Below are 27,691 nucleotides of genomic sequence, written 5' to 3' on the forward strand. Positions count from 1 at the left end.
GCTACCGTGTCCAGGGACAGACAGAGCTGCTGGCCAGCCTGCTCCCAGCCTGGCCTCCCAGCTCCCCCTGTCCCCTGCCCAGAGGCTGAGCACAGCTGGGAGGGGAGCGAGGTTGGGAATAAACACTGACAACCACTGCTGCCTCCTGCCTCCCTTGTTCTGGTCTTCCATCCCCCTTTCTTTACCTCTCCCTTCCCTACCGTTATTCCTTTACCTGATGTCCCTTCTTCACTCTCCCCTCAACACCCACAACTCTGTGTCCCATCTCAGAGCCACTCACAAAAAGAAACTTACACAGAACAGCAATCCCCACAGTAACACCCCCTCTTTCCACTACAGTCATTTATTGTCATTATTCCTCCATTGCACCTGACCCCACCGTCCCACCTCCACCCATCCCAAACACTGCCCACCAGGAGCATACACCGACACCAGTGCTCTCCAGTAACCTTGTGGTTGTGCTGCCATTACTCTCCAGTCCCACTGCAGCTGCTCACTTCTTCTTCAGCAGCTCCGTCATCTCAGGCACTGCCTGCAAACGACAGTGCCAGGCTAAGCACCCACATTCCCTCCACCCCCACCGAGTTTCCATGAGAGATCCCAACCCCCATCACCCCGCAGCACACAACTCCAGGGGCTGCGGGTCACCCCAGCTCACAGCACTCCCCACTTCCCTCCTGCTGAACAGAGCCTCTTAATTATTTAAGAGCGCTGCATTTCCATTAGGTGGAAATAATGCATTCGTACAAAATTTATTAAGGAAATTGCCTACACGGTGTTGCTGCAGAATGTGACTTGGTCTCTGCCTACTAGAAAGGCCCGTGCTCAGCGCTGAGCCAGCGGGCAGCAGTTCAGCAATGGCATTAAGTGCTGGCAGAGTTTCCACCCGTGCCTCCATGGAGCTGCAGTGAGCTCGCAGCACTGCCATGCACAGGCAGCCCACGTGTGAGCTGCGGGCACTTGGACACAGCTCGGGGCACTGTGTGCTTCTCCAGGAGCAAAGTGCCAGCTGCTCCTGAGCATCAGCGAGGCAGCGAGCCCAGGCAGCAGAACTGCTGCAGGCTGAGGACAATGCCAACTCTGTGCATTCATACTTTACTTTATGAAGCTTAAAAACACATTTCTGTACCTAGGTGCAGTTTTTTTCTCAGCACAGTTCACGTGCAGGAATTGTGAACAGGGGCAGGGTGATGTGAAACCCGCCCCTCTCCGCTCAGTGCCTGGGGGAGCTCAACTTGGAGGCTGAAAATCACAGAGTTGTAAAGGCAACCCTTGTGCAGAACAATGCAAACACCCCATCAGGTTGCATTACCTAAATCATCATTACCTCTGCCAGCACGCTCTCTCCCATGCCCAAGTTGAAGCTCACCTGAAATAAGTCTGCCACCAGCCCGTAGTCTGCCACTTGGAAAATTGGAGCTTCTGGATCCTTGTTAATAGCAACAATGGTCTGCAACAACAGGAAGGCACCACGTGAGCACGGTGATCTATCGTGTAAGGCTGACCTCTCCTGGCTGCTAGGGGCAGAAGCTAACGGAGCACAGCATTTAACAAACATCTTCTCATTCTACTTCTAAAAACCAAAGCCCACCATCCCTAAAAGCCCCACCCCACCATCACCGGGGTCTCAACTCTGAGCCAAGCACACCTAACAGCAAAGTGCATCGCTGGGAAGTCCCTTCCTTGCTCACAGTACCCACAGGGGCTCTCCTCCCTTCAGGAAAATAAGAAGTGTGGAAAAAAACTGCAACAGATTATCCGCAATATTTAAGCCATAACATTACAGAAATAAATCAGAGGCAGCACCTACTTAAAATAAGTGTAAGAGAGCCCTGCCAAAGGCCCCTGTACTTACAGCAGGCCACGTAATTTATTGTGTCACACAGCAGAAAAATGCACGTGATCTAAATCCCAACACAACGGTCCAGAAAATGCCTTCTCCCATTTGAACTCTTTCATAAAAGGTAAATCCCATCGTAAATGTCTGTGACAGTTTCCAACAAAATAAGCGTGGGTGTCCAAAGCTGAATCTCCAACAGGATGGGGAAACTCCATAAAGGATGAAAAGCATTAAAAATGAGTGACAGCTCATGAAAGGAGCCCTGCAACCATTGGGCTGAACCACAGCACTCTGCCACTGCCTCTCCACCTCAGAGCTACCAATGCCAGCTCAGATTTGAGGCAACAGACTCCCCAGGACAGCTCTAACCAACATTTCCTCCGCACACCTACCTGCCCTTCCCAGGTAGCCACAGCTCATGTTTCCCATATGCTTTCCTCCCTCCACCGAATGCACTCCTTGACAAAATTAATGGCTCAGGAGCAATCATCAGTGGCAATAACTCAAAAGATAAAAGTTCACAAATCCCATGTTTGTAAGCCTACAGAAACCTCCTTTCTTCACAGCTCGTTTGTATGCCATGAGTTGCTCTAAAGGAGAACCACATGGTTTCTGCAGCACAGCAGTACCTACAGCAGAGCCCTCCCACCAGCTCCTGAGCACAGACCTGCAGGCACACCCGCACTACCTGCTCCCCACGCGTTCCTCCCAAACTTTTTCCTTTTGTTTTTATTTCTGTTGCTCCTTTTGCAAATGCACCCCTTTGCTAACAGCTCTGCAGCACAGGAAGCAAAATCTGGGTCATGACAGCCAAGGATATTAATTCAAGAGGCCTCAGCTGTGCTCCCAGAGCCGCTCCCAGGGACAGGAGGACAGCAGCCATGGCTGCAGCAGGCACCTGCCCTTCACCGGGCACGGGGGAGGGGTGTGCAGGACTGTAACTCACCACAGAGCACACCTCCAGCCACAAAACCTGCAGACTTTGCTCTGTGTGCTTCCCTGTTCAGGCCCACAGCCCAGGAAGATTTCCCTGGGAAATACTGTGTCGCACTGACAGCGACATCCGTTTGAAAAGCATCTGCCTTCAGCTGTAGCTGGCAGCCCAGGCCCTCCTCTGCCTCCTCTTGCTGAAGGGATTTTTTATAAGATCTGCTTCTCTACCTCATCCCTACAGTCTGCAGTAAGGAGAAAAAGCATCACTTTGCTTGCAACAATTGCTACAAACTTTTCTAAGTTACATCTCTACCTCAGGAGGGAATGAAAGCAAGGAAAGCAACAAGGACTTGCAAGGCCCCCCTCCAAAGCTGCATTTTCTACCTTGCTGTACAACAACAAGTAAGTTATTTGCTTCACTCTGCAGAAAGCACCAGAATACTTTGGAAAGCACAGCCTGAAGTGTGCAAGTTCACAGTGCCAATGGGAAGATGGGGGACAATCCAGGGACAGTTCCCATGCCTGCATATCTCTTTTGTTTGTACAAATGGGATCTTCAACACCTGCACTCTTTGGCTAGAAGGAAGCAGAATGCATTTCAAACACATTAAAACACAAAGTACAAATTTCTTTGCAACAGAAGAACTGTTATCTCCGGGTGAAATTAAACGTAAGCACGTTCCTCCTTCTTCATTGCTACAAAACATATCAAAATATCAAAAATATTTCCTATCAAAGTATCTCCCTGTTGCTGCACAGCAAGCAGGACAGGCTGCAGTGACCCTGTTTCCACTAAGAACACACTGCTACAGATGCCATTATTCACACCTCTATCTCCCTTCTCAGTAGTGACCTTCAGTTCTGCCCATCAATGATCCTTAATTTTTCTTCCTCAGCTGCATCAACTACAGCAAGTACAGCTTGCATCTGTTTTAGAAGGGTGAGGCCCAAAAAAGGCTGCTGCACCCAGATATCTGCCAGGAGCATCTGGTTTAAGTAACATGTGCAAAAGGGACTAAAAAGAAGTGTGGAGCACCCTACCACCGTGGGTTGGCTCATGAGGATACACAGTCACATGAGCTCACTGCAGTCAACCACTGCTCAAACAGAAGGTGACTTTAGGGAACTGTCTTCAAAGTTGTGCACACTTTTTTCCCTGGTCTGTGATAGTTTTACAAGCTGCTCAAATTTCTGGCTGCCAGAAAGCAGAACCCAACCCATCAGAGCTTCTGAAAAGCTCCCTGGAAATAGGAAAACAAATTACACCTTTTTCTCTGCACCTCCTCAGCAGGACGCAGCACAGCTTTGTGTTATTTGTTTTTAAAATACCTGGCACCTGACAGCAGGATTCAGCCAGGAATCCTGCTCTCCTTCCCAAACACTGCACTGTGGACCAAACTGGCAATTTCAGCTTCAGATTATTTGCTTCAGCAACCAAGGAGTTAAACCTTTTAAAGTTTTACTGTCATTTTATAATAGGTTTCCATTTGAATGGCTAAATGCAGGAATGTCAGAGACATCTTTTACTTTATGGAATACTAAGTTCATAATTCAAATTACACATTGTTACGCATGAATTAATATGTCATACCCTGAAATAAATGCAAATGCATCTATTGTATAGAATTCAGGCATGTGTTGAGTGTCTTTTTGTTGCTGTTCTTTTAAGAAATAACAGAATTAGCTTTTATTTAATCCCTCAGGCTTTAGTGCAGTAGTTGTTCCCCTGTGCTGGGTGTCCCACCCTGGCAAGGCTTGTCGAGGCATGCTTTAAACAAAATGACCATCATAATGTTGGGAAAAATGGTCCATTCACTGAAGTGCTGATGAGAAGCAAAGAAGTAAACTCACCTCCTTCCTCAAAAATCTATTCCAGCACACCCATCTCTACACATACCTTGCTGTCCTTCATCCCGGCCAAGTGCTGGATTGCTCCTGATATTCCCACAGCAATGTAGAGTTCCTAGAAGAAAAGAAAAAGGACACACTGTTGGTACCCACGAGAGTTTTGGTCAGCTCTCACAAGCCCTGCTCAAGATCAATTACATACAGCAGTTTTTACACGACAGCAGTTGTCTGTATTGAACGTGGCTCATGATTGGTTCCCTTTCCCACTTTGGGATGCAGTGCAACTGTAAAAGGAGAATCCCAAAGGAGTGTCTGGCAAAGGCAGGTTAGAAAAATAAAATGGAGATCTGCATCAAATGTAAGGCACTGTTCAGACAGAGGAGAGGGCAATCAGTGCTACTCATGACCCTAGAGATGGCCAAAACAAACACTGAGTGAGATCACCTACAAACGGACGATGCGGTTCCTGAAAACTACAATTCCTGGTCTGAGGCCTCCGTGTCTGCCCTAGGGTGAGACAGGATGCACAAAGCTGGAATTCAGGTGCTTAAGCCTTTAAAAAGTTTCCTGTAAGGCAGGGTGAAGTATTTCAGGCACCGAAGTGGGCTCCCACAGTTTCCACTAAAGCTCTTCTCCCTGCCAGCTCCTGCGGTGGGTGAGCAAAGAGGTGCTCAGGTAGGCACCACACCATGCAGGAAATCATTACACTCCGAGACTGCCAATCTGGCATCTCCAAAGAGCCTTAAAGCAGTGAAGATTTATAAGCAAATCGCTCTGCACTGACATTAATTCACAGCAGAATTGCAGCTTGCATTTAAGAACACACAAACCAAAATCAAGAAGGTTTTTTTGGAGTTAAGAGAGAGTAAGTGGGAGAAAAAAGATCTTGTTCCTACACAGCTTAAGATGTACATTACAGTTAGGTGGATTTTAAGGTGGCAGGCTAAGGCACAGCTGTAGGACAGTCACCAACTCCAGAAGGGCTGGAAATGAAGGTGTCCCAACACAGACAGAAGGCAGGCTGCATTTCCTACACGTGCTGCCATATCAGCTGCAGAAAAAAGATGACTGCTTTCTGACTTACCTACAGACTGCACCTCTCACGTTAGCTCTTCAGCAGGAACAGGTCAATAAAGAATGTCCCATGCTTTTCTACACAAGTTATCTGCCTCGACAACTAAATGTTACAGACATCTGCAGACAGCAGGAACAAAGCATTTCCTGTTAGAACGGTTTGCTTTGAAACTGAAGCACAGAATCTGGTCTGCGTATCTGCACCAAAGCACCACAGCTGCTGAAGAGACTCGATTTCTGAGCCTCCACTGCTTCTCAGTGCGTGGACTGGGTACTGGAGCTCAACTCACTTTAACCACAGCTGCACTGTAATGTAATATGTACATGTAAGACCTCATAGTAAGAATGCAATATTTTAATTATACCAAATTAAAGAACAGATGTTACGGAAGAAATTACTCTAACATCATATAGCCTTAAATATAAGCTCTTTTTAAAAGCACATTACTGTAATATGATTTTTTTTTAGAGCAATTCATTAAATGCCAGTCATCCAGACTACCAGATTCTCTTACCACTGCTTAACATCGTAAGGTTCAATCCTTGGAAAGAATCCAGCTCACCAGGAGCCAGATGCCTACGTATATCTACTCAAATATCAGGGTAAGACAAAGATGTTTCATTAAAAAGACATTTATAAATCACCAGGCTCATCTAAAAAGCCTTCACCAAGACTTTAAGCTGTGCCCTTGTAGGTTCTGTGCTCTTGGCTATGGCCATAACAACTGGCCTGCTCTCTGCCTTGCAGCACCCACAGGTAACACGTAACAGTACGCTCCCTAACAACACAAGCAATGGCTTAAATCTTAGTTTAAATCCCACAATTTATCAAGAGGAAAACAACACACGAGACTTGAAAGATAAAGGTTTGGGACTGTTCAGATCCCTCCAAGGAAAAAACGCAAGTAAAAATTCAGAGAGGTCAAGAAGGCCTCCAAAATTCGGACCTCTTTCAGTTCCTCTCAGGATAATCCCCTTGTTTTGAAAATACTGACCTCTATTACAGCTTAAGCTGAGCCCCAACACTTCTGCTGCAGAAGCACTCACAGTCCCAAGCCAGGACTGCAGCTCCAGGTGCTACAGAGAAAAAAGGGAAGGAATGTGGAGAGCAGAGCAGTGCCGCGGAGCAGCCACAGGGCAGTGGGACTCCAGTTACCAACACAAGGCCATTACAACAGGGGCTGGAAGAAGACCTCGGCTCCTCAGGGCTCATCTTTGGGAGGCACATGCCAGGGAACAAACAGCCCAAAAGCATCTGGAGCAGAAGGCAGGGAAGCACAACTAGGAAATACCTGCAGTGAATACATGCTGCTGCAGAAAAAGCTTATTGAGCCAGCAACAAGACCGTGTGAAGGCAGAAGTATCAGCACACAACATACCCTTAAGCTTCTCCACAACAGTGGACAAAGCTGACTGTGCCAGCAAACCAGCACACAGCAGCAGTGCTTGCCTGTGTCCTGCCACACAGCATCCATGGGGCACTACTGGAAGCCAGGGCTCGAAAGGTCTTGCCTATATCAAAGGCAAGATTCCAAATCAAGAACCCAACTTCTCATTTGCCATATGAATTATTAATGTAGCACTGCTTTGTGGGTTTTTTCCTTCCACAAACTCTCACAAACACGACCCCAGTGCATCTTGTAGGGGGAGTCATCCTACGTTAACCATTTACACGAACAAATCCTCCCTCAGCCATCCTCCAAATCCCCACTTCTGGTGGCATATAACATTACTCCATTTTTCCTGATGAGAATGTTTTAAAACGCCTTAGGCCACCCTGAGGCAGTTGGAGCTACATCTGTGAAAGAGAATGACAAGTACAGTTTTTAGCTGCAACTTACAGTGATTGTGAACGCTGTAGGGTACGACAGTGCATCTTTCACAGGTGCTACATGAGAGGAGGCAGTTTCTCTGCAAGAGGGCTGTCAGCTGCTATAGATTTTTATGTCAGCCTTTGAATTGCACTGAAAACCTGCAGTGTACATCAGCTGATCACCCTATCAGTGGCATGCATTTAAACAAGCCGGCCTGATAAGCTCCTCTGGCACATGTCCTCTTTTTAAAGGCAGCTCAGACATTTTATTTCCTTTACAAGAGTGAAGGGACAAAGGAGTTAGAAGCCACTGTAAGAACTGCTCCATACAAGAGATTCCTTCCCATTATTAACCCAACAAAACATAATCTTATGTGATTCCATACAAAACTATTTTACACGACTCCAAACGTAACTGGAATAAAGCGTGTGCTGGCTTGACTCAAGTTCTCATATATCACACTGTGCATCAAAAGACACCCAGCACTCAGCAGTGATGCTGCTGAATACACCCCATTCAAGAAGGACACATTACTAAACTGCATCCCAGCTCTTCTTCACTGCAAGTTCCTCTGATGAGACAAGCTATGTAATTACTCATAAACGTGGTTAGGGTGTCTGCTGGAGTGCAGGGCCGTACAGCAATTTCTTTTTGCTCTCTAGGGAAAAGCACATCAATTGCTTTCAGCTAAATGCACTCACATATGAATATTTTAGTACAATTTAATGTTTCGGCACCAACCCCCAAGGAGCAGTGCATCAATTTGTGAACATAGTTTCCTTGGAGTTAAAAGCTACACTGGATAATGCAGGATGAAAGGGGTTGTCAATCCTTGGCTTTTTAGCAAGTCAGAGAAAGGTAGTCTGTAAATTCAGTCCCAGCTGCATACAAAGTTTGCCCCTATAAAGCTACTTCTCAACACGAGTGAATTATGAGATATTCCACCAGCACTCTCCCAAGCCCCGTGCATCTTCCCAATGTTCCTCCCACCTGCTCACTCCCCAGCAGCCTCAGCTATTTACACTGCCCACCCTGCACCTGCTGGTCTACTAATGCCAAACAAATTCAGTGCACAAATAACACATTCCCACCAAGAAGCTAGCTGAAGGTGTGAGAAACTAAATAATGTAAATAATGTATTGCACATCTCAGTGCAGAAACTTCCACATGCAACTGATCAGGAAGTAAGGAACATCTTTTCAAAGCTAGGATAAGTCAGTACAAGCAGGATGATGGGGACTATGCTTTTCATGAGCCTCAAAGAATGAGTCTGTTCATTCTACTGTTAGAGATTTTATGAAAGAGTCCAAGACCAGAAAGGAAGATAAAAACTGGAATAAAACACTCCTTGCTTCAGTTTCCCCACACTGGAAGGAGCTCGTACCTACCTGCTAAGCAACAAAACCCTATGTCACTCTTAGTTTCCAAAGAGAACAACATCTGGCTAGGTGAACTCCTTTGGCAGCAAAGCAACCAAAAAAGAAATACAGGAATAACGTCAATAACATGATTCTGCCTTCCCCCTTCCAGCTACTCCCAAAGCAAGGTGACTATCAAATGCTAAAATGCCACTCACTGTACAGGATAGGTCTGCCTTCTAAGATGTTGGAGTATACAAGAGCTCAGAAGGCATCCCAGCACTCTGTAAGAGAAGTGGAAAGAGATTCCCACTGCTTTGTGGGAGAGCATTCTGAGGCTTTGTGCACCTCACTGCCAGGAAATGCTCCCTTGCTATTCAGCTTTTCCCCACCTGACATTTCCTCCCACTCCAACATTTTCCACCTAACATAACACACTAAGTTGTAACTCTACCTCCCTCTCCATGTTCCTGAAACTTGCAACAACCAAGGAGAGCATTCTGGCATGAATCCTGAGCACGAGCACTGAAGCTCAGTGGATCAGCAAGTTTTCTCCCAGTGATCGTATCAGAACTACACCGACACTCAATTCCTACCACGTGCCTCCCTCACCTGAGGATCCTCAGCACAGTGCCCAAATGCAACTGCATTCTGTGCAATCACACCACATTTCTACACAATCACCTCACCTGGTACCCTCGTTACTCCATCATGCATTTCCTCACTCCTGCCTTCCCAGCTTTTCCATCTCATTACCTCTTCCTGGAACAGTACACAGTGTCCAGCTTTGAAAGTAATATGACAACTGGAAGTGAACACCTAACTGAACAGATCTCTGCCTGGCTGAGGGCCCCTCTGCACTGCATCCTCCTTGCCAAAAGCCTGAGACAGTGAAAGAAAGTGAAACCATCCAGTCCTGGTCCACTAATGGCTAACCCTGGATGGACACCTTTACTCCCATAACTATGAAAGAATGGTCTGGTTTACTTACTGCCAGCTAGGACACCTGTAAGGAAAGATGAAGCAGTCATAGAACTGAACCTCGAAAGGGCACTGATGTGAAACACTGAAGAGAGTAAACTACAAGGATGCACTTCCAGAGAGCAGAAGCTCCTTCAGAAGTCCAGAGGATAACAGCCTCAAACAGCAATGCTTTCTGGAGGAAAAAAAAAAAGCTGAAAGACAGAGGATCCCATTACGATCTCATCTCTGAAAGCTGAAGGGAGAATTTAACTCCATGTACTAATGCTTAATAGGAAGGCATTCACAGGAAGGAGATCTTCATCCCAAACTAAGCTGCACAACCTTACGAGATTCTTTTTTCTTTGCTAGAAACTGCATGCAGAGCTGAAGCTGAGAACTCCATTTTCTTTTGTATGCAGAACTCGTGCATATTAGAAATAGGGGAAAACAACTGGTTTCTCATCTTTAAAAAGCACACTCTTGAAATGCTTGTCACTGTTTCAAGTCACTGAATATCCTGTTTTTTCTAACAAAGTAATACTTTATCATTTAGTACATTCACCTATGCTGAAACATCCTTATTTCCATCTCACCAGATAATGCACATCAGCCTTCCCTTTTCATAAGGCCAAATACTCAGAGAGCTGCAAACATCTAAAATCAACAGGTTAAACCAAGCAGAAGCTATTAACAGAACCAAAACTAATATGGTCAACACTTTAGGAGCTGCAATAAAACTATATCGAAGAAATATCAACAAAAATACAGGCAAGCCCAAGAACAGAAAGCATAAATCCCACCGTGAACAAGAAGTAGCTTAGAGATTTGTGGCTATTTTGGAAGTGGAAATGTACTGTGAAAGGACTAAGTCTCAAACAGAAAGATGGTGACACTCCCCTCCTTAATTAACTGCATTCTTTCAATACTTGAAGCAAAACGACCTGCAGTGTTTCCTTACTGACAGTTTGTTCATTAAAAAGTGAGCACTTCAAGACAGCAGCTGCGAGCTGCTCACGTCCTGTGTTACAGTATCAGAACTGCACTCTTAAAAACTGAAGCCTGTTATGGAATGACTTGAAGGGCCAACAACCAAAATTACTCTTCCTTCACCAAATTCCCCCCAAAAAGCAGAAGGGAAGAAATAAGCACATCTCATAGATGATTACCTCCTTCACCAGCGATCACACCAGAAGCACTCTGCACACACTCATGGGCAAAAAGCAGCAGCAGAAGCACCTCCCCTCCTCCTGAATTCCTAACTAACCCTTCTCCCTCCCTGGGCTCAAAAATGACCCATTTCCAGTCCTACAAAAACAATGCATTCCAGTCCTCCACTGAGACTGGGCCAGAGGCTATTAATAGAAGAGCACGAGCATGCACTGAGATACTTTCCCAACAGAAACTAACAGCTGCAGCAGAGAGCAAGCACATCTCTAACTCCAACCATTCCTCGTATCCAAGATTCTTTCCCTGCTAAAAACCCACGTGCCCAGGCAGAGGTGTACATCAGAAATCAAAACTAACCACACAATCTCAGGACTCAGCTAATACAACTGATCAACAGACCAAGCTGCTTTGCAGTTTTCCAGATAAAACACCACGAGTTTTCTCAGGAAGAGGAAGCACTCACTTTCTAAAGGATTGGTACCACAGCCCATAAAACCTCCAGAGGACCATGAGAGCTTCGTTCTACTTCAAGTGAACTCTCTTCCACTGCACAGAATGATATTCCAGCTAAAGAGCCAAAAAGACTGAAGGAACATTAGGAATGTGAAGTCAAGATGGTGGAGCTTTAAATCTCACAATTATGATACTGGCTCCTCACACTGAAAAAATAATTATTCCATTCAACAATTTGCACTTCCATTACCACATTCCATTATCACACTTCCAAGCCATTGTAATCTGTCCCTGCAGGTATTTCTACCTACAGGAAATACCAACAATTGGAAACATGGAGCGTGTCATTTCCAGTACTTCAGATAACTCACTGCTCAATATTTATTAAGGATATGGTAAGATGAGAGTAATGCATCAAACAGCTGGCAGGGATCTGCTGCAACAGTTAGGATTATTTATTGACACAATAGTAAAATACCCATTGGTTAATCAGGGAGGTTTCTGACAACACTGCATGGCTCTATGATGTGGCTGTATATTCTTATGACTTTCACATGTTGCTGTGATCTATCTGTAGTAAGCTTTAGCATCATTTCTTCACCAAAAATGAGCCTTCCTTTAAATTTCAGCATAACTGTTTAGGTGCCTTCAGCTCTAGAAAGAATGCCCACCAACGAGCTTGATGCACGTAACCCACAGCTGAGCTACATTCACACTGGTGTTTCCCCTTTTAATAGTGGAAATTTAGGTAATGAAAAACTAAGGACATTCAGACTCATGCCCTTTCAAAACATGCAGTTAAATGACATACAGCATACTTCCCTGGGCCTTACAGCTTAATGATAGCGTGCCCAGAAATGCCTCCATTTAGCCCTTGAGCAGGGCTGAAGGGTGATACATGATGATACACCAGAAGGCCTCCACCTTGATGAGGACTTACCCAAAAGAAACCGGCAAGAACCTCTATTCGTGTTTCAAGACAGAAGAGCTGAGAGGCAAAAAGAAAAGCCAGCAGGAAGAACTGACAACAGACTTACTGCAGGACTGCGTGCTTACTTGGTTATAGAGCTCAACACACACATCTGGTAAGATACCCACGTTGTTGGCCACTCACCATCTCCTCATTTCAGGACACACTAATGTACATTCTATCCCACTCTGAGATGAGCTCCATTTGCACCTTCCTGCTTTACAAATGCTCAAGTGTGCTTTATCTGTGTATCCATTTCTCCACATTTCACTGGCTCGTAAGGAACAACAGAAATAAGACTTAGATTTCTACAGAAGAACAAGCCACTTCTTCACTGATCCAAAAAGACACACGGGGACAGAAACCACTCCCCTGTGATACCCAGATGCAAAGCAGAAGAGAATTACTGCAGATTACTCTCCAAAATTAAGATACTTATTAGAGTATGCAGCTCTTGGTATCCCACTACACAGCAGCCAACTTGCAGATTATTTCTGTCTAAAGTGCCTTGCATTTTTATCCTGTACAAAGACTTTGCTTAGAATTTAATGTAACAATGAAATTAACAGTTATCAAAACTTAAAATAAATGATCATCTGGACTACCTGTAAAAAGGTTATCCAGAGACCAAGTCACAAACCAATATGATTTAAACTTTATGTTGGTCGTGACAGCTTTTGCCTCATCGATGATGGCTGTCAAAACTAAAAAAAATTAGCAGAGGCCACTGTAAGAAAATCTAGCATGCAAAACCTCTATCAAACACGTCTGCAGAATACTTCCAATTGCTCTGAAGTGGAGCCTTACATCACAGTTTGCTGCTGCAGATCTTGCAAATGGATGTTTAAGTGATTGTATCATGCCAGACACACATACATTTTCTTGCTAGGTTCAGCAGAGACTCAGTTCATGGCTTTGAAGGGACATGTATACTAGGAAACACCACAGTTCTCTTATGAACTATATTTCCATACTTACTGGTGCTACTATTTTACCCGTCTGTCCAACTTGCATGTCATTAGGAACAAAGCCAGCATCTACAGCTGCACGGGAAGCTCCAACTAGTTGAAAGAAAATAGTTCCAGTGTTTTCTTTTAAAACATTAGCAACTCAAATGCATACCACCATAAAAGCACATGCATTTTACTGAAGAGTCCCACACACTATGGGCACATATTTAGAAACTTCCCTCTAAAGAGCTCTTAAAGTAATCCTTCTCCATAACACTGGCAGAAACTTCCCAAATACTCAATGCTAATGCACTCCATAAGCAACAGGAAATCCTTGCTCCCAGCACCAAAGAGCCATGTATTTAAATCTGAGGATTTCAGTCTGGCATATTTCCATTATTTCTTCTTGTTGCTTTGTCAAAAGAGGATTTTCCCATATATGCCTTCCCATAACGTTCCACCAAGTTTTAACAGAACACATGTGCCATCTAATTTTGCTGTCAAGTTCAGAGGTCAGACACAGTAAAGGAAAATATCAAACTAAGCTTGAAAACGCCACGTAGAGATTTAATTGGTGAAGCTAAAGCCACTCATGGAAAAATTCTGTTTATTACTAAATGTAAAATCTAAAGCTAATGTAGTTAAAACACATTAGCACAACAGCTCCTCCTCCCCCAACCTTCACGTAGAATATTTTGCTGAAGCACTGTACCCAGTTGGTTTTCTCCAACGAAAGGAAAAGCAGGGCAAAACGAGTACCACTCAAACCTAAGAACTGTGACTCTGAAAAGCAGTATCTAATTCATACGTCAATGGTTTCAATTTCTGTTTGTGAGCTTGTGCTCTGGGCACTTGGGAAGGACAAGGAATACAACAGTTTACCATTTTGCTTCCTGTCCTGACATTTAAAATACAACTGACCACGTGGACAAACCAAAGCTTAGTCAATAACTAAATTAACAGGCTTTTAACAATGAATTTGATAGAGATAAGAAAATAAAAGACTTAAGATGAGCACTGCTTTTAATGTGATCTTTTTAAAAATAACCAGCACTAAAAAGAAGGGGGAAATGAGTTTACCTGCAGCGTTCAATTGGTCCGCAAGATCATAGAGCAACTTAAAATTTTCACCACTCTTTAAACCTCTTCCTTAAAGGTTAAGAAAAAAAATGATTAAGAAAGAGAACAACATGCTCTAGGATTTTTTGTTACACGTGCTGTGCTATTATAAACAGTATTATCCTGTATTATCTGTGTTTGCAAAGGCACGGAGCTGTGTCTGCATTGGTTATTTTTGGATATGCAATTAAATAGTATTTAGCATTTTGAGACCTGGCTCTTTCCTCCGTGATAAATATTACACCACCACTCTCACTGTTGAATAGCATCATCAAGCTCCTCCTTTGAATTCAGGTAGATAGGATTTTCGTGCTCCCCCTGCTGGCTTTAGGCATCGCTCTGTAACAGGATATGACTACGGGCTTTTATTATTTTTCTGTATGCACAAAGTATCACTTAGTTGAGCTGCACTGTAACAGAAATGCACAACAGCATACTACTTACCACCTGACACAACCACTCTGGCACTGGTAAGCTCAGGTCGGTCACTTTTTGACAACTTCTGCTCGATCCATTCTGACAGACCAACAGGTGGTGGAGGGGTCACTGTTTTCATCAGGTTAAGAAAAGCATCCACAAGAAAAAGGATAAAGTACGTGCTTTCAACCTTTCACAGTTCAGTTTTAAAGTTCATGCAAAAGTTTACTGTAGAACTAGCTCTTCCACAAGATTTTAATTGCCACAAATAGTTGCTCTATGCTTCTGAGTTACAAGCCTGCCTTATTACTTGTGGTTATTTACCCTACACCATGAAAAACTTCATAAACTGTCTTCTCATATACATCAAGCTCCACTAAATGAAGGTCTGCTGTATAAATAACATACTCATATCAACCCAGCATAATAACCATGGTCTTTTAAAAGACAGGCAATCAAGCCAACTATGTAGGTTGCTCCGAAAGTAACACCTCCTATATATTTCCTTGGAAATTACAGCAGCTACAAAGCACACAGTAACGCTATTTCGTAGAGCAAACTCCCAGTTACAACACTCTTTCTCAACGTATGATTTTCACCACCACTAGCTGTGTCATTTCACCAGCAATAAACAAGAGTCTTTATGCTGCACTCATGAAAACCAGCAAAAGCAGAAGCAATCTGCTCCCACTGTTGGCACTGCCATAATGCGCCACTCACCCCTCACTGTGCCCACATCCACTGCACGGTGCCCAAAAACTTTCAGCATCAGTGAGTATCAATGAGTGCCACTTTTACCACACGGAGGATTTCAGTTCCACCCTTTTGCTTCATATGCACTTCCACGCCAGGTGCCATTCTGCTGGAGTGCCCCTCTGCTGCCTTCTGTCACGTGGCAACAACATCTAACAGAATATTGGTGGGGAGGTTCAACCTCTACTGTCACACCACCAGCATCTGCTTCTGACATTGTAGGCCAACACCACCACATAGGAGGTATTACTTTCGGAGCAGCCCTCGTAAACTGTGCCATGACCAGCATCAAGCAGCACGAACTTCTAGGCGAGTCAGGAGACACACAATGGTTCTGGGGCACATACTCATGCCTCCCAGACAAAGGTGAGAGCTGTGAAGATGACGTGGGGACACACAGCACATTACTAATGATTGCTTCTGCTGGACTTACAGTACCGTCATAAAAAGGCCCAAACTGAAAATCAGCAGAGGTGATCAAACCCTGGGACAGGCAGCCCAGAGTGGCTGTTGCCAGTTTCCACCTGTGGAGGTTTTCAAAACCTGGTTGGACACAGTCCTGGTGAACCTGCTCCAGTGTCCCTGCCTGAGCAGAGGGGCTCCAGAGGTCCTTTCCAACCTAAACCATTTCATGATTCTGAGACTGCAGATTTCTGTAGGATCCAAGCTACAGAGATTTCATTAAAATAACCCTTTAAAGTGATACAAAATAATGATGGAGTGTTCTCAATCCAACTGTGACTACCACTAATTTAGCTCAATGCTACAATGACCTATCTCAACTGAAATATGACCGATCCAAGCAGAGCTGCGGACTAACAGCAACTGCAACTTGTGCCCAGTTCTGCTGTGAAACCCAACCCAGCTATTCAAACAGCTCTAGTTTCAAATAAGGAAAACTTCCAAGATTGCTATGAATGAGGTTTAAGCAGCAACTGAAATGACAACCTGTATCTTCCCCTAGCAGACAACAACCAACAAAAAAACCCCAACAAAAGCAGGTACCAATATTTAAAAGGGAAAAGCTAAGATTACTGAATTATTATCAACTTGTTTTGACAAATACTTGTGCAAAACATCAGCCTGCAGCAAGAAAACCTAGCTCTCACACTGAGTGACAAAACATGACATGAGATGCCCACCTTTCTCCACGCTGGCACTGCCACCACTCGTTGGCGCGGCCTCAAAAGAAGTTCCCCGTACAGAAAACACTTTGATGGCTTCATCACATTGGACCGTGCAAAGAACATTTCCTAGTGAACAACAGTCACGTTTTTACAGAAGACATGACACACATGAGATCAAGTTCCTGCCAAAAACAAAACTCTTACAGATGATCAGAGCTGGGAACCAAGGCACTCCGTAGGTGTTCACTTCCAATATTCTAATTTACTTTTAACTCCATCTTTCTGCAGTACAGTAAAAACTGCTTCATTTTTAAGGGATACAGTGCATTTAAATCATCCCTTACGAAGGCTTTTACATTTCGTGAGAGAAAAAAAACACCTTTGAAAGCATCATTCTGAAACATAAGAAGGATCTAAAATTCAAAGTCAATCTATCATACTGTTGTATTATATTGCTATATGAGTTCATGTTTTTTTCTCAATAATTATATAAGATACTAATTTCACAATGAAGGCTGCAGAGAAAATTACACTCAAGAAGTGCCACAGCACCAGGTACTAGCAAACAAAATCATAGCAAACAAATACCACCTCAGTGTGCATGTTACAGTTTTGTATAGTAGCATTAAGAAACTCAAGCTAGTGAGTCCCTCTCTGAATTGAAACACAGGGACAGAAAAGAGTTACCAAAAAAAGACTGCTAAAAGAATTACAAATTATATCAATTAAATATTATAAATAATCAGTGCAATGTCTTCATAATCAGAGAAAATAACCCCGTGGCAGCTCAGATCAGAGCTAATGGAAGTCATATTAAATAATGTCAGACAATTAACTTGATGTTTTATGTTTTACAAAATCAAATCAGAAATACATTAAACAAAGAAATTGAGTACGTATAAAGGATATTGAATTCTACTAATTAAAGTGAACGAACTGGCTTCCATCTAAAATCCTACAGCACCAAAATTACCAGAATTGCTCAGATTCTCACTAAGACAGCATTACATGGGATTTTTAAGCAATTCAGACTGTAAGGTGAAAATTCCTAACATATTCCAGTGTTCTAACAACTGGACTACAAAAAAGTCACCAGTATTAGGTACCTTACTGCATGAGCACTGCATACCTGTTGTCATCACTCACCTGCATAGATAGTTCTGACAAAAGTGTTCGGTGATTTAATCTCAATGATGTCAGAAACAGGAGCAACATCAAGTTTAGCAGCCACTCTGGGAATAAGATTCTACGAGTTAAAGATTAAAAGTCAGCAACATAAATGCTGGTATCTGCACACGAGAAAACACAAAGGAAATAAGGTGAAAGGCACACATTAAAGAAAGAAACGTTTGCTGACCTGATTTTAAGTTCACAGACTGCAGCTTGCAATTAAGGCACATACAACTGTTACATGCCTGCAGGACTGCTCACACAGCTTCAGCAGACAAATAAGAACCCAGCACCGTAACAACATTAGAAATATTATGAAGCTTACGGTAAGTAATCCCCTAATTGAATATCTTAAATTAGGAGGCTTATTTGCTTCAATAATTTAGAACTGAATATAGATGCAATTTACTCGGAAAATTGACAATTATGGATGGCTGAGTTCTTATAACAGTGCTTCAAGAAAAAAGAAAAACAAAAAGCATTCTGGAAGGCATTCATCAGAGACAGCAGCAGAAGAAAAAAAAAAAAAATCTACTCTCCCTGCAAAAAAAAAAAGCCAGAAAAATTACTGTTTAAAAATCAATATTAGAACATATATTCCCCTATTCTGAAATTAGCTCTAGAGAATTATCAGCACCTTTGGGAATTTGAAGGAGGATATAAAGAGCAACATAAGGCATTGAGAAATTAAGGACAGCAAGAGCTTTACTTGCTTTCTCTCCCTCTCCCAGCCTGGTGCACCGGAGCCCAGTTTGGTCATCCTTACTGCTATGACAACAGGCACTGATTCACTCCTCTAGAAAAGCACTGCTCAATGATGGGAGCATAAACTTTAAAGCAAGATATTAACCTCTACCAAGCCACTGCAGATCACAAATAAATGCAAAATAAAATGATTAAGACTAGGGCACGTAAGGATTTCTCTCAGCAAAATTACAACTATATGGATTGATATTGATTGGAAGTAAAAATAGAAGGGAGGTTCACATTATTATTCATTCCACCCTGGCAAGATTTCTCAAGTGTCCTTTTTGTCTGATTCAACTGCACTGCAGCATCACCAGATTGTCAGTGCTACAGCCCTCCATATATTTAAGCACATTTTTAAGCACATATTCTTTAAAAAGTTCTGAAAAATTGTATTTTCTTCATTAAAAAAAGAGCAGAACTTGGATCTGTATTATCTGTATATGTTTACAGACATTCCAATCACAACCTATAGCTCAGATGTGACCCCCCCCCAAAAAAAAAAGAACTTGCTGCTGAAAGGTCTGCACACTTTCATTTCAACATACAAATCACACAACAATCCTGGTAATACTAGAAGTGAAACAAAAGTCACCAAAGCCAGTTTACCAGGTTTTCATCTCCAATTACTGCATTTTCATAACGCTTTCAGATATCTTTAAGTATCTGGGGTTATTACACTCTTCATGCACTTTGCCTTATGCAAATAAGATTAGCTGCTACTGCTGAAGAGCCTCTCTGCTGCCCCTTAGTTCAAGTCAGCCCATAAAAGAACTCAAAAGCAGCTGGTGGCTTCTTCAGTGCACTGCTGTCATGTTTTTTGGAAGCTCTCAATTGTCCAGGGCTGATGTGAACACCCTCTTCTCAGGCACACATATAAAAGTGTCTCTTTTCTGCAAGAACTTTTTGATGCATTTTGATTTACTTACCTTCCCAAAGGCAGATGCTCCGGCACAAATGTGGGTGTACTTGAATTGTTTCTGAGTTTCCAAAACCAAGGGAGTCAGCTCCTCTGAGAATAAAAATACAAATATACAGCTATTGTACTGTCAGTCACAGAACAATACTGCTCGTTCTGTTAGCAGATAAGAACGAGTCTCACCTGCTAGAAATCCCTTGTATGCATCATGCTGAGCCACGAGAACTTTTGCAACACCCGACACTTTGCTGAGCTCTTGTGCTACCTGTGAGTACACACAAATTGTTATTAGGTCACATTATAACAGCATGTGGAGGCTTCAACCAAACGTAGAGCTGGCAAGCACCACAGACAGCAGGAGACAGCCCCTAATGCAAACTGCTCACAGCCTACAGATGAGTTCAAACTGGAACACAAAAGCACGTCATTTCAGAATTAGGACAAAGAATGAGCTGCAGATCTTCTGACTCACAGCACAGCTCCTGACAGGGCAGTGAGAACCCATTTTGGGAATAAGAGAACTACAAAGCAACACAAACCTAGCAAAGATTGCCCCGTACAAGAGATCTCATTTTTATTACAACAGCCAATAACAATCTCATTTAAAGATAATTACTAAGCATTCTACCATAATCAAAGAAAACAATCCTATCTTCTTTTTACATTGCTCAATATCTACTTGCAGAGGTATACCATGCAAATAAAAATGTACAGTCTTTGTCCAGCCTTCAGCAGCAGCCCTTTGCAGCTGACTGCTTGTTGATGTGATGTATATTTTCAATGCTATCTTTATGCAGTTTTGTCCTTTTTATTTGCAGAAGTGAAGTTTAAACGATGAAAGGGCTGTTGCAGATCAGAGAAAAGACTGACAGCAATGTCTGGAGGCCACATGCATCACCCCCGAACTCATGTAGTTTTACCAAGTTTGCTGAGAATCAGCTTTACCCTTAACATTTAACACAAGGAAACAAACAAATATCCCACAACAGCTGCTGCAGAATATCCAAGTATCTGGCTCTTTTGTCCCACTAACTTGGACTCTTATAAAGCTTAAAAAAATAATAATCAATTGTGCTTTCTGTGAAGAACTTTTTCCCCAGCATGACATATATTGCCAAATGGACACCACTTACTTTAGCACTGAGCTCCAAACAAATGGAACATTCCCAACCATTGTTCTACTGAACAAGTACCAAAAAAAAAAAAACCAAAGGAAAAGGAAATCACAGATCTCAACCTTGAGGCTCAGTCTAGAATCAGAAACATTGGGAGAGGTTTGTTCAGGTTCTTGTGAATGAGCTGCCACCAACACGTCTCCTGCACAAGACAGCACGTGGCCCCTTCAGAATAACATAAGCAATACCCTAGTATAATAAAAATTGGGCATAATTATCCTTACTTTTCTTGCTCGTGTCAGACTACATCATGCTGGAGTAAGAGTGCCTCTTACATACTAATGCCCAGCTTTTGCACTTCACAGAGGTGAGACTAACAGTACAAGGGCTAATACACAAACAGCTCATCCTTTAGATGTGAGCTATTTAATTAAGTCAAGAAACACTAATTTTGGATTTTCAGATTGCAGACACTCCTGCTACACTACCAGCAGCTAAGCAGTGAAGGGCAGACACTCAGAAACCTCACCTCACGTGCCATTTCATTTCTGCCAGTCTCTCTCTGCACGATGTAAGGTTTTTTTTCCCCCCCAAGTTCTCAGCACTGCAATATTTACCTTTCAAACTTTATGTGGAATATTGTTTTAAGAGTTAACTGTCCTACAGTCTTATAAAAATGTGCTTGCTTAACTTGTAACAGCTTATATTGATATTCACTCTCGTGAAATGAAAACAATACCCACATTTCCACTTCAGAAGAGAAGCAGCTCAAGTGCAGCACATTTCCTGTAGATTAGCAATTCATGGCACAGTTCCTCTTTGCTGGATTATTTTTCAAGCTAGACAAGATGCTACCACACACAACTCCAGTGTGTTCATTAATTCATTCAAGTGGAAAAAGGATTTCCTACCTTGTCACAACTGGTCCCAGCAACCAAACAGGAAACTTCACCTCCGAGGCGTTTTGCAGCAGTGACTGCATTGAGTGTAATGGGGGTAAGGGTCTCATTGTTGTGTTCTGCTATGACCAGAGTACTCTGACACCGGTGCAGCAGCAATGCCTTCAAAGAGAGAAAGAGAGAGGAGTTGGGTACTGTGCATTTAAATAATAATAATAAAAAAAAAGTTCCTAAGAGCATTCAGTGCTTTACAGAAAGCTGTCAGCTATACTGATGTCAGCTGCTGCTGTCCAGCAAGACAGACCAAACCTAGATCACTTTTATTAAGAAGTCAGAATACACTTTGTACTGTTTAATAATGATAAGAAATGTACAAACTTGGTTGACTCCAGCATAGCTGCAACACACAGCTTTCTAACTAAAACCTTCACAGGAAAACACCAAACAGCCTTAAGAAGAAATTCCTAGTAAGTCACATTCAAGCTCAGCTGATCAACTGAACTTCATGCCTTTAAGAGCAAACATAATTCAACACGAACACAACATTGAGATTTTTGGTGGCTGTAGACTGAAATCCTCATGAGGATGAGACAAGTGAGACTAAGATCCCAGGAAATCAAGAGAAAGAAGCAGCTAATTGTCATTTATTTCCCCATACGTTTTAGCCAGTCTCTCCACAGAACTCACTTTGTTGTAATCAGTCATCCACAAGGACAAAACTGTAGGTAGCAGAAGGATGGCAAAATGCATCAAAGGCTCCCAGCCTACAACCACACTGACAGAACCAGCTGAACAGCACCAAGTTTGACTGTAGATAACCTATTTTCCCTCACAACATGTTATTGACCACTTAGGCTACCACCACAGTTTAATGGTGCCTAAATAATCGTTTCCACCAACTCACTGTCCAGGCTAACAATAAGGCAGGGAAAAAACAGGGAGGGGAACAGTGTTTTTTCAAGCATTTGTTATCCTAAATCAAAACTCGAGTTACGATCAATGCAATATGGAACACACCGACAGCAAAACATGATGGACTTCATGCAGAAAAAGCCAACCCGAGGGCTTCTCTGCAACTACTCTTAGGATAAAGATACAAATAAAAAGGTATATTTCCACTTAATAAGGACCACAATTTGTCATCTTGATTAAAACAATACGGATTCTTGTAGAAGTACTCTCTACATTTCATCTCCTATGCTTAAAGCTACTTGTTATGATTAAAGATTCTAAGGACAACTGAACCAGTAACAAAACATTTATTGCCAATATAGATCAGACAGAATATTTTTGATTATGCTTCAAATACTGTTTGCAATAAAAGTTTGGAGATTTAGTCACCGTTTGAAGAATAAATCCATGCTTTTGTGGCAAATAGCTCCCTTTTTCAATGACTTACAGTTGTGTCACAGCGTAAAGTGGAGAATCTTTCAGGGGCATGGCCCAAAGAGAGAAAGAGACTCTGTAAAAACTTTAATAAAAGCCTGGTGCAGCTCAAAGCAGCACACATCTTAAAAACACACTTAACTCTTCTCTAAATAAGGCCAGTTTAAAAATAAATTAAATCTTCCATTCTAGATCTTGTAGGAATCTTACCGGTTCATCCGGGATTTTTACTCATGAGCCTGGATTTGAATGTACAAGTACACATAAAATCGCTTTTGAAAACAACTAAAAGCAAACCAAAACAAAGCAGAATCTGGCATAAAAGCAGAGGTTAAATTCAGTCACACATGATCCTCAGCTCTGCAGATCTGCAGTAAGATGTTAATGCATCCAAATAACCATGGATCTGCCTCACTGAGCTGCTCCAGTTGCTCACTGATGATTCTCCACCTGGTTCTCCATCAGGATGTTTGTTTTCAAGCCCGGATAAAGTGGGAAGGTTACACATAAACCTAGCCAGCTGGCAGCAAGGCTATGAAAAGCACAAGTAACCATTACACAACAACAAAGCTATTGACAGCAACGCTTTGAGATGGGACAGCACCCAGCTCTTGTGCCACAGAAAGCAAGCTCTGGAGAATCAGTCCATCCAAAGAAATCAATTACAATTAAACATTCTACGGACCTGGGGAATTAAGTGTCTTCTCACAAGCACACCAGCAGACCTTGAAGACAAGTGACAGTAATCACATGACAGTAGGACAGGGAATTTATTCTGTCTAGCTTTAGACATGGATGGAAGCCAGGAACCCACGCTCCCTCTGCACTGGAAACATCCACACCACCTTTCCAGGGGCAACTCCAGACAGCGATTCAGACTACAGTAAAATGAATACCTATGAAGGAAAAACAACTGGAGTTTTCAGCTCATCCTCCTCCAGGTACAGCAAACCTGCCCTCTGGCTTCCAGATGTCTGAAAGATAGTGGGATTAACCCAAATGTGCAGTGCACACCCTATCAGTCACTCACAGGCCCAAGGGATGCACTGAAATGATCTTCTCAAGTCATACCACGGCATCTTTCTGCTCCTCACTTGAGAAACCCAGCAGCGATTTCCAAGCTGAATGCAAAAACCTTAAGAACGATCCCAGAAATTCCAGACTCGGTGCACACAACCAGCACTACTCACCACTCCTGTCCCAGCCAAACATTACAGATCTGCAATGCACCTGCTGCACACGCACAGACAAACCCAAGCCTAAGGCCAAGGAGCCACACGGTGCTCATTCAATCTGCCCAGGTGATCGCAGAATCACAGAACAGCTGAGGTTGGAGGGGATCTTCAAGAACATCCAGCTCCACCTCCAGCTGTGAGCACAGCTGCCACCCGCCAGATCAGACTGCCCAGGGCTGCACTCAACCTGGGCCTGGCACCACCAGGGATGGGGCACCCAGCCCCATTGCCTCATCACCCTCCAAGTAACAAATGTCTTCCTAACATGGAACTTGGAACTACCCGTCTCTACTTCAATGCTGTCAATGAGTTCTTCTCAGCCTGCACATCTGGGATCGTCCTGACCCAAGCACAACACCTCACATTTGGACTTACTGAACCTCACTAGGTTCACGTGGGCCCACTTTCCAAGCCTTCCCAGGTCCCTCTGGATGACATCCCTTCCTTCTTTCCTATCAACTACACCACTCAGCTCAATGCCATCAGCAAACTTGCTGTAGGTGCCCTCGATGCCATCATCCATGCCATTTATGAAGGTGCTGAAGAGCACCAGTCCTAAAACACACCCATTTTAGGGGGACACCACTCATCACCAGCCTCCACCCAGGCATCAAGCCACTGACAACAGCCCTCTGGCTGTGACCACTCAACCACCAAATAGCCCCACCTTCAAACCTTCTCCAATTCAGAGATAAAGACGTGGTGCAGGACCATGTCAAAAGCTTCACAGCCTCCTCGCAGCGATCAAATGGTCTTTCAGATCACCCATACATTGCACAGAGGTCCAGCACTTCTAAAATATGAATTTAGTGCTTATATACTATAAAACGTGTACTAATAGCTAAAATATCATCAACAGGAGCATCATAAATCTCTCCTTGCTGCTTGGTAGGACTGATGAGTCAACAGCGAACTGCCCACACTCAATCTACAGACAGCACTTTCTTAGCTGTAAGAGCAAACTAGCCAGAAAATGACATCTTCAAATTGCTTAATAGGGATCAGGTATCTCACACAGACCCGTTAATACTGGTAAAAGAAATCCCAAAAGTAGACTCAATAGGCAAAGGTTTGGGGCGGCTGCATTCCTGTATGACAAAATAATGCCTAATTCAATTAAAAGACAGTCTCATAGCTGCAAAACTTAAATAAATAAATGGCAAGCTCGATACAGTGAGGGAGACCTGGCAATAACGTTTATACTTGTAGAGCATCTGTGACCATCTGGCTACAGCAGAGGTCTGAGACACAGCTACCACACTCCAGGAAACACTAACTGCAAAAGCGGCACTGAAGACACTTGAGCTGAAAAGAAAGAGCTGTAACTGCAATAAGAGAACAATAAAAGAAATTAAGGAAACGCTTGAAAATTGATTTAGGAATTATCATCAAGCCGTGATTACAAAAGAACTGAAGGAGCAAAAGAAAGATGTAGTACAGAAGAAGCTTCCCCAGATGCACCCCACTCAAACTGTTAATAAAAAAAAAAATCAAAGCAACCAAGCTGCTGGTAAATACAGACTAAGCTACTGAAAGTAACCTCAACATAAAGGAGCATGGTAAAAAGGCAGCTACAGAGCCACCAAGGACAGCTGAAGGACAGATACAAAGCATTCTCACAGCCTACCCAGTGCTCTTCCTGAAGGTCATCATTTGCTGGAGCACTCCAGACTATTAAACCCATTTACCTGAATTACCTCAGGCTAAAAACAAAAATAAATACCCATATGACCATCACAACATACATGCACACACAGGTACATATATATGAAATAAAATGTACTGCTTTCAGAAACATCAGGGAGTTGTGAGCTCTGAACAAATCAAGAGAAACCAAATGATGAGCTGAATGACAACTGGGCACAGACTTAAAAGATGATGGCCTCAAACTGCTGTGTGATGTCATGTGAGGAAGAGGGGAAAACACTGAAGAGACAAACACTTGTTTACAAGGGCAAAAAAAAAAAGATGAGGAAGAATAATTTTAAGGGGATATGTAATCTGTTATTCTGCAGAGGTAAGAAAGCATGCAAGACAATTCTGATGAGCAGAGTTGAATACCATTGCAGGTTGGTGCTTCAGTAGCCCACACAGAGCTATTTGCCATCAGATGACAAGCAACTGCATCTGTGATAGTTCCAGCACACATCTCATTTGGCACCAGCACATTCCAATGACTCTTAGGCGAAAGATTACAAAACTTTATTATGCTTTCCACTAGAAATGATTTCTTACTGCCTATCTTCGCTCTTCCCAAGCATCTTTCCTGTAATTTAAGCCTACTATTATTATTTTATGGGTACGGACCAGTGAAATGGCTCACTGCCACATCTGCACCAACTCTTTCTGTACTTGTGAACTTGTGTATCTTAATGAAAGGAGGACTGAGAGATACAACTCCACCCTCTCCTCACAGCTGATACTTCACAGACCCCTCAAACCCCATTTCTCTGTAGGCAGACTTACTCTGCGTGCCTTAAAAACCCGAGTACTTCAGCAGGAAACCATTCCCTCCTCCTGCAGACTGCAAAGCCACGCGAAGTCAGTAACAGACCGCGCGAATGCACAACTTCACGTGCAGGTGGCTGGAAAACAACGAGCTGGCTCAGCCTGCCCGGGCAGCAGCGGCCCGCTAGGACAGCACGTTACTGACACAGCTGCTGCACGCCTCCTGAGCGAAGACCTTTGCTCCATTAGGCCCAGGGCCGACGGATCAACGCGATTGCGACAGCTGTGACCCGAGAGCCGCTCCGTCGCTCAGGAGCGGCCCCACAGCTCACCGTGCACCGCGAGGCAGCGTGAACGAAGGTCAACGGCGAACAGCAAAGCCCGCGGACGCCGCGTCCCACAGACACCGCCGCCCCAGTGCCCCTCGGGCCGTCCACGCGGGCCCAGATCGCGCGGGGCCGCCCCTCGTGTCCCGCACCGCGCTCCCCCCGCCCGCACTCACCGCCTTCCGCGCACCGCGCGCCGCCGCCCGCAACATGGCTGCGCCGCCCCGCTCCGCCCCACGCAGATCTCGCGAGAGCCGCCGCGCCGCGCCGCGCCGCACCGCCTCCTGATTGGCTGCGGCGCGGGGCCAATGGGAAGCGCCGGGCGGCGCCCCCATCTAGGCGGCGGGACGGTTTGAAGCGCCGCGCCGGGAATGGGGCGGTGGCTGAGGGGCAGTGCTCCGGTACCGGCAGCGCTGCCTGCCCCGCTGCCTCTCCATCGCGAGCGCTTTCTATTCGTTAAAGCCGCAAAGGTCAGCGCTGCTCCGTGCCTCCATTGAGCGAGCAGCGTTACGTTCGTTCGAAAGGCATCGCGTGGTGAAACGCTACAACACGGAGCGAGAGCCTCGCAGTTAAGCCCACCTCCACCTGAACGCCCTCAGTAACAGCTCCGTAAGCGGCTCCGAAACCGAGCTTCCAGCTTCCAGAAGCGTGGCTGCGTGA

At 43.9% G+C, this 27,691-nt stretch overlaps 1 protein-coding gene across 1 annotated transcript; it reads right to left on the reverse strand.

Annotated features, from left to right (window-relative positions):
* Window positions 1-210: 210 nt before the first annotated feature.
* ETFA (electron transfer flavoprotein subunit alpha) lies at window positions 211-27,258 on the reverse strand. Its single transcript, XM_065733588.1, has 12 exons — window positions 27,208-27,258; window positions 21,649-21,798; window positions 19,806-19,887; window positions 19,633-19,715; window positions 17,933-18,032; window positions 16,802-16,912; window positions 14,934-15,035; window positions 14,451-14,519; window positions 13,399-13,481; window positions 4,671-4,736; window positions 1,370-1,450; window positions 211-532 (listed from the first exon to the last, which is right to left on the reverse strand). Exons 1-12 carry the CDS (start codon window positions 27,241-27,243, stop codon window positions 494-496), a joined length of 1,002 nt encoding a protein of 333 aa, XP_065589660.1. The 5' UTR covers window positions 27,244-27,258; the 3' UTR covers window positions 211-493.
* Between the last annotated feature and the right edge of the window lie 433 nt (window positions 27,259-27,691).

The sequence above is a fragment of the Cyrtonyx montezumae genome, unplaced genomic scaffold, assembly GCF_038088225.1.
Source record: "Cyrtonyx montezumae isolate F1298 unplaced genomic scaffold, pur_monq_1.0 scaffold_17, whole genome shotgun sequence".
Lineage (NCBI taxonomy): Eukaryota > Metazoa > Chordata > Aves > Galliformes > Odontophoridae > Cyrtonyx > Cyrtonyx montezumae.

Excerpts from the sequence above, each read along its gene's own strand:
- ETFA (XM_065733588.1), bottom strand. The coding sequence starts at position 27,243 with ATGTTGCGGGCGGCGGCGCGCGGTGCGCGGAAGGCG. Across the intron at positions 19,888-21,648 it reads CTGGGACCAGTTGTGACAAG|GTAGCACAAGAGCTCAGCAA; the intron begins GTAGGAAATCCT and ends GTGTACTCACAG. Across the intron at positions 15,036-16,801 it reads CAGTGCCAGCGTGGAGAAAG|TGACCCCTCCACCACCTGTT; the intron begins GTGGGCATCTCA and ends TGATGAAAACAG.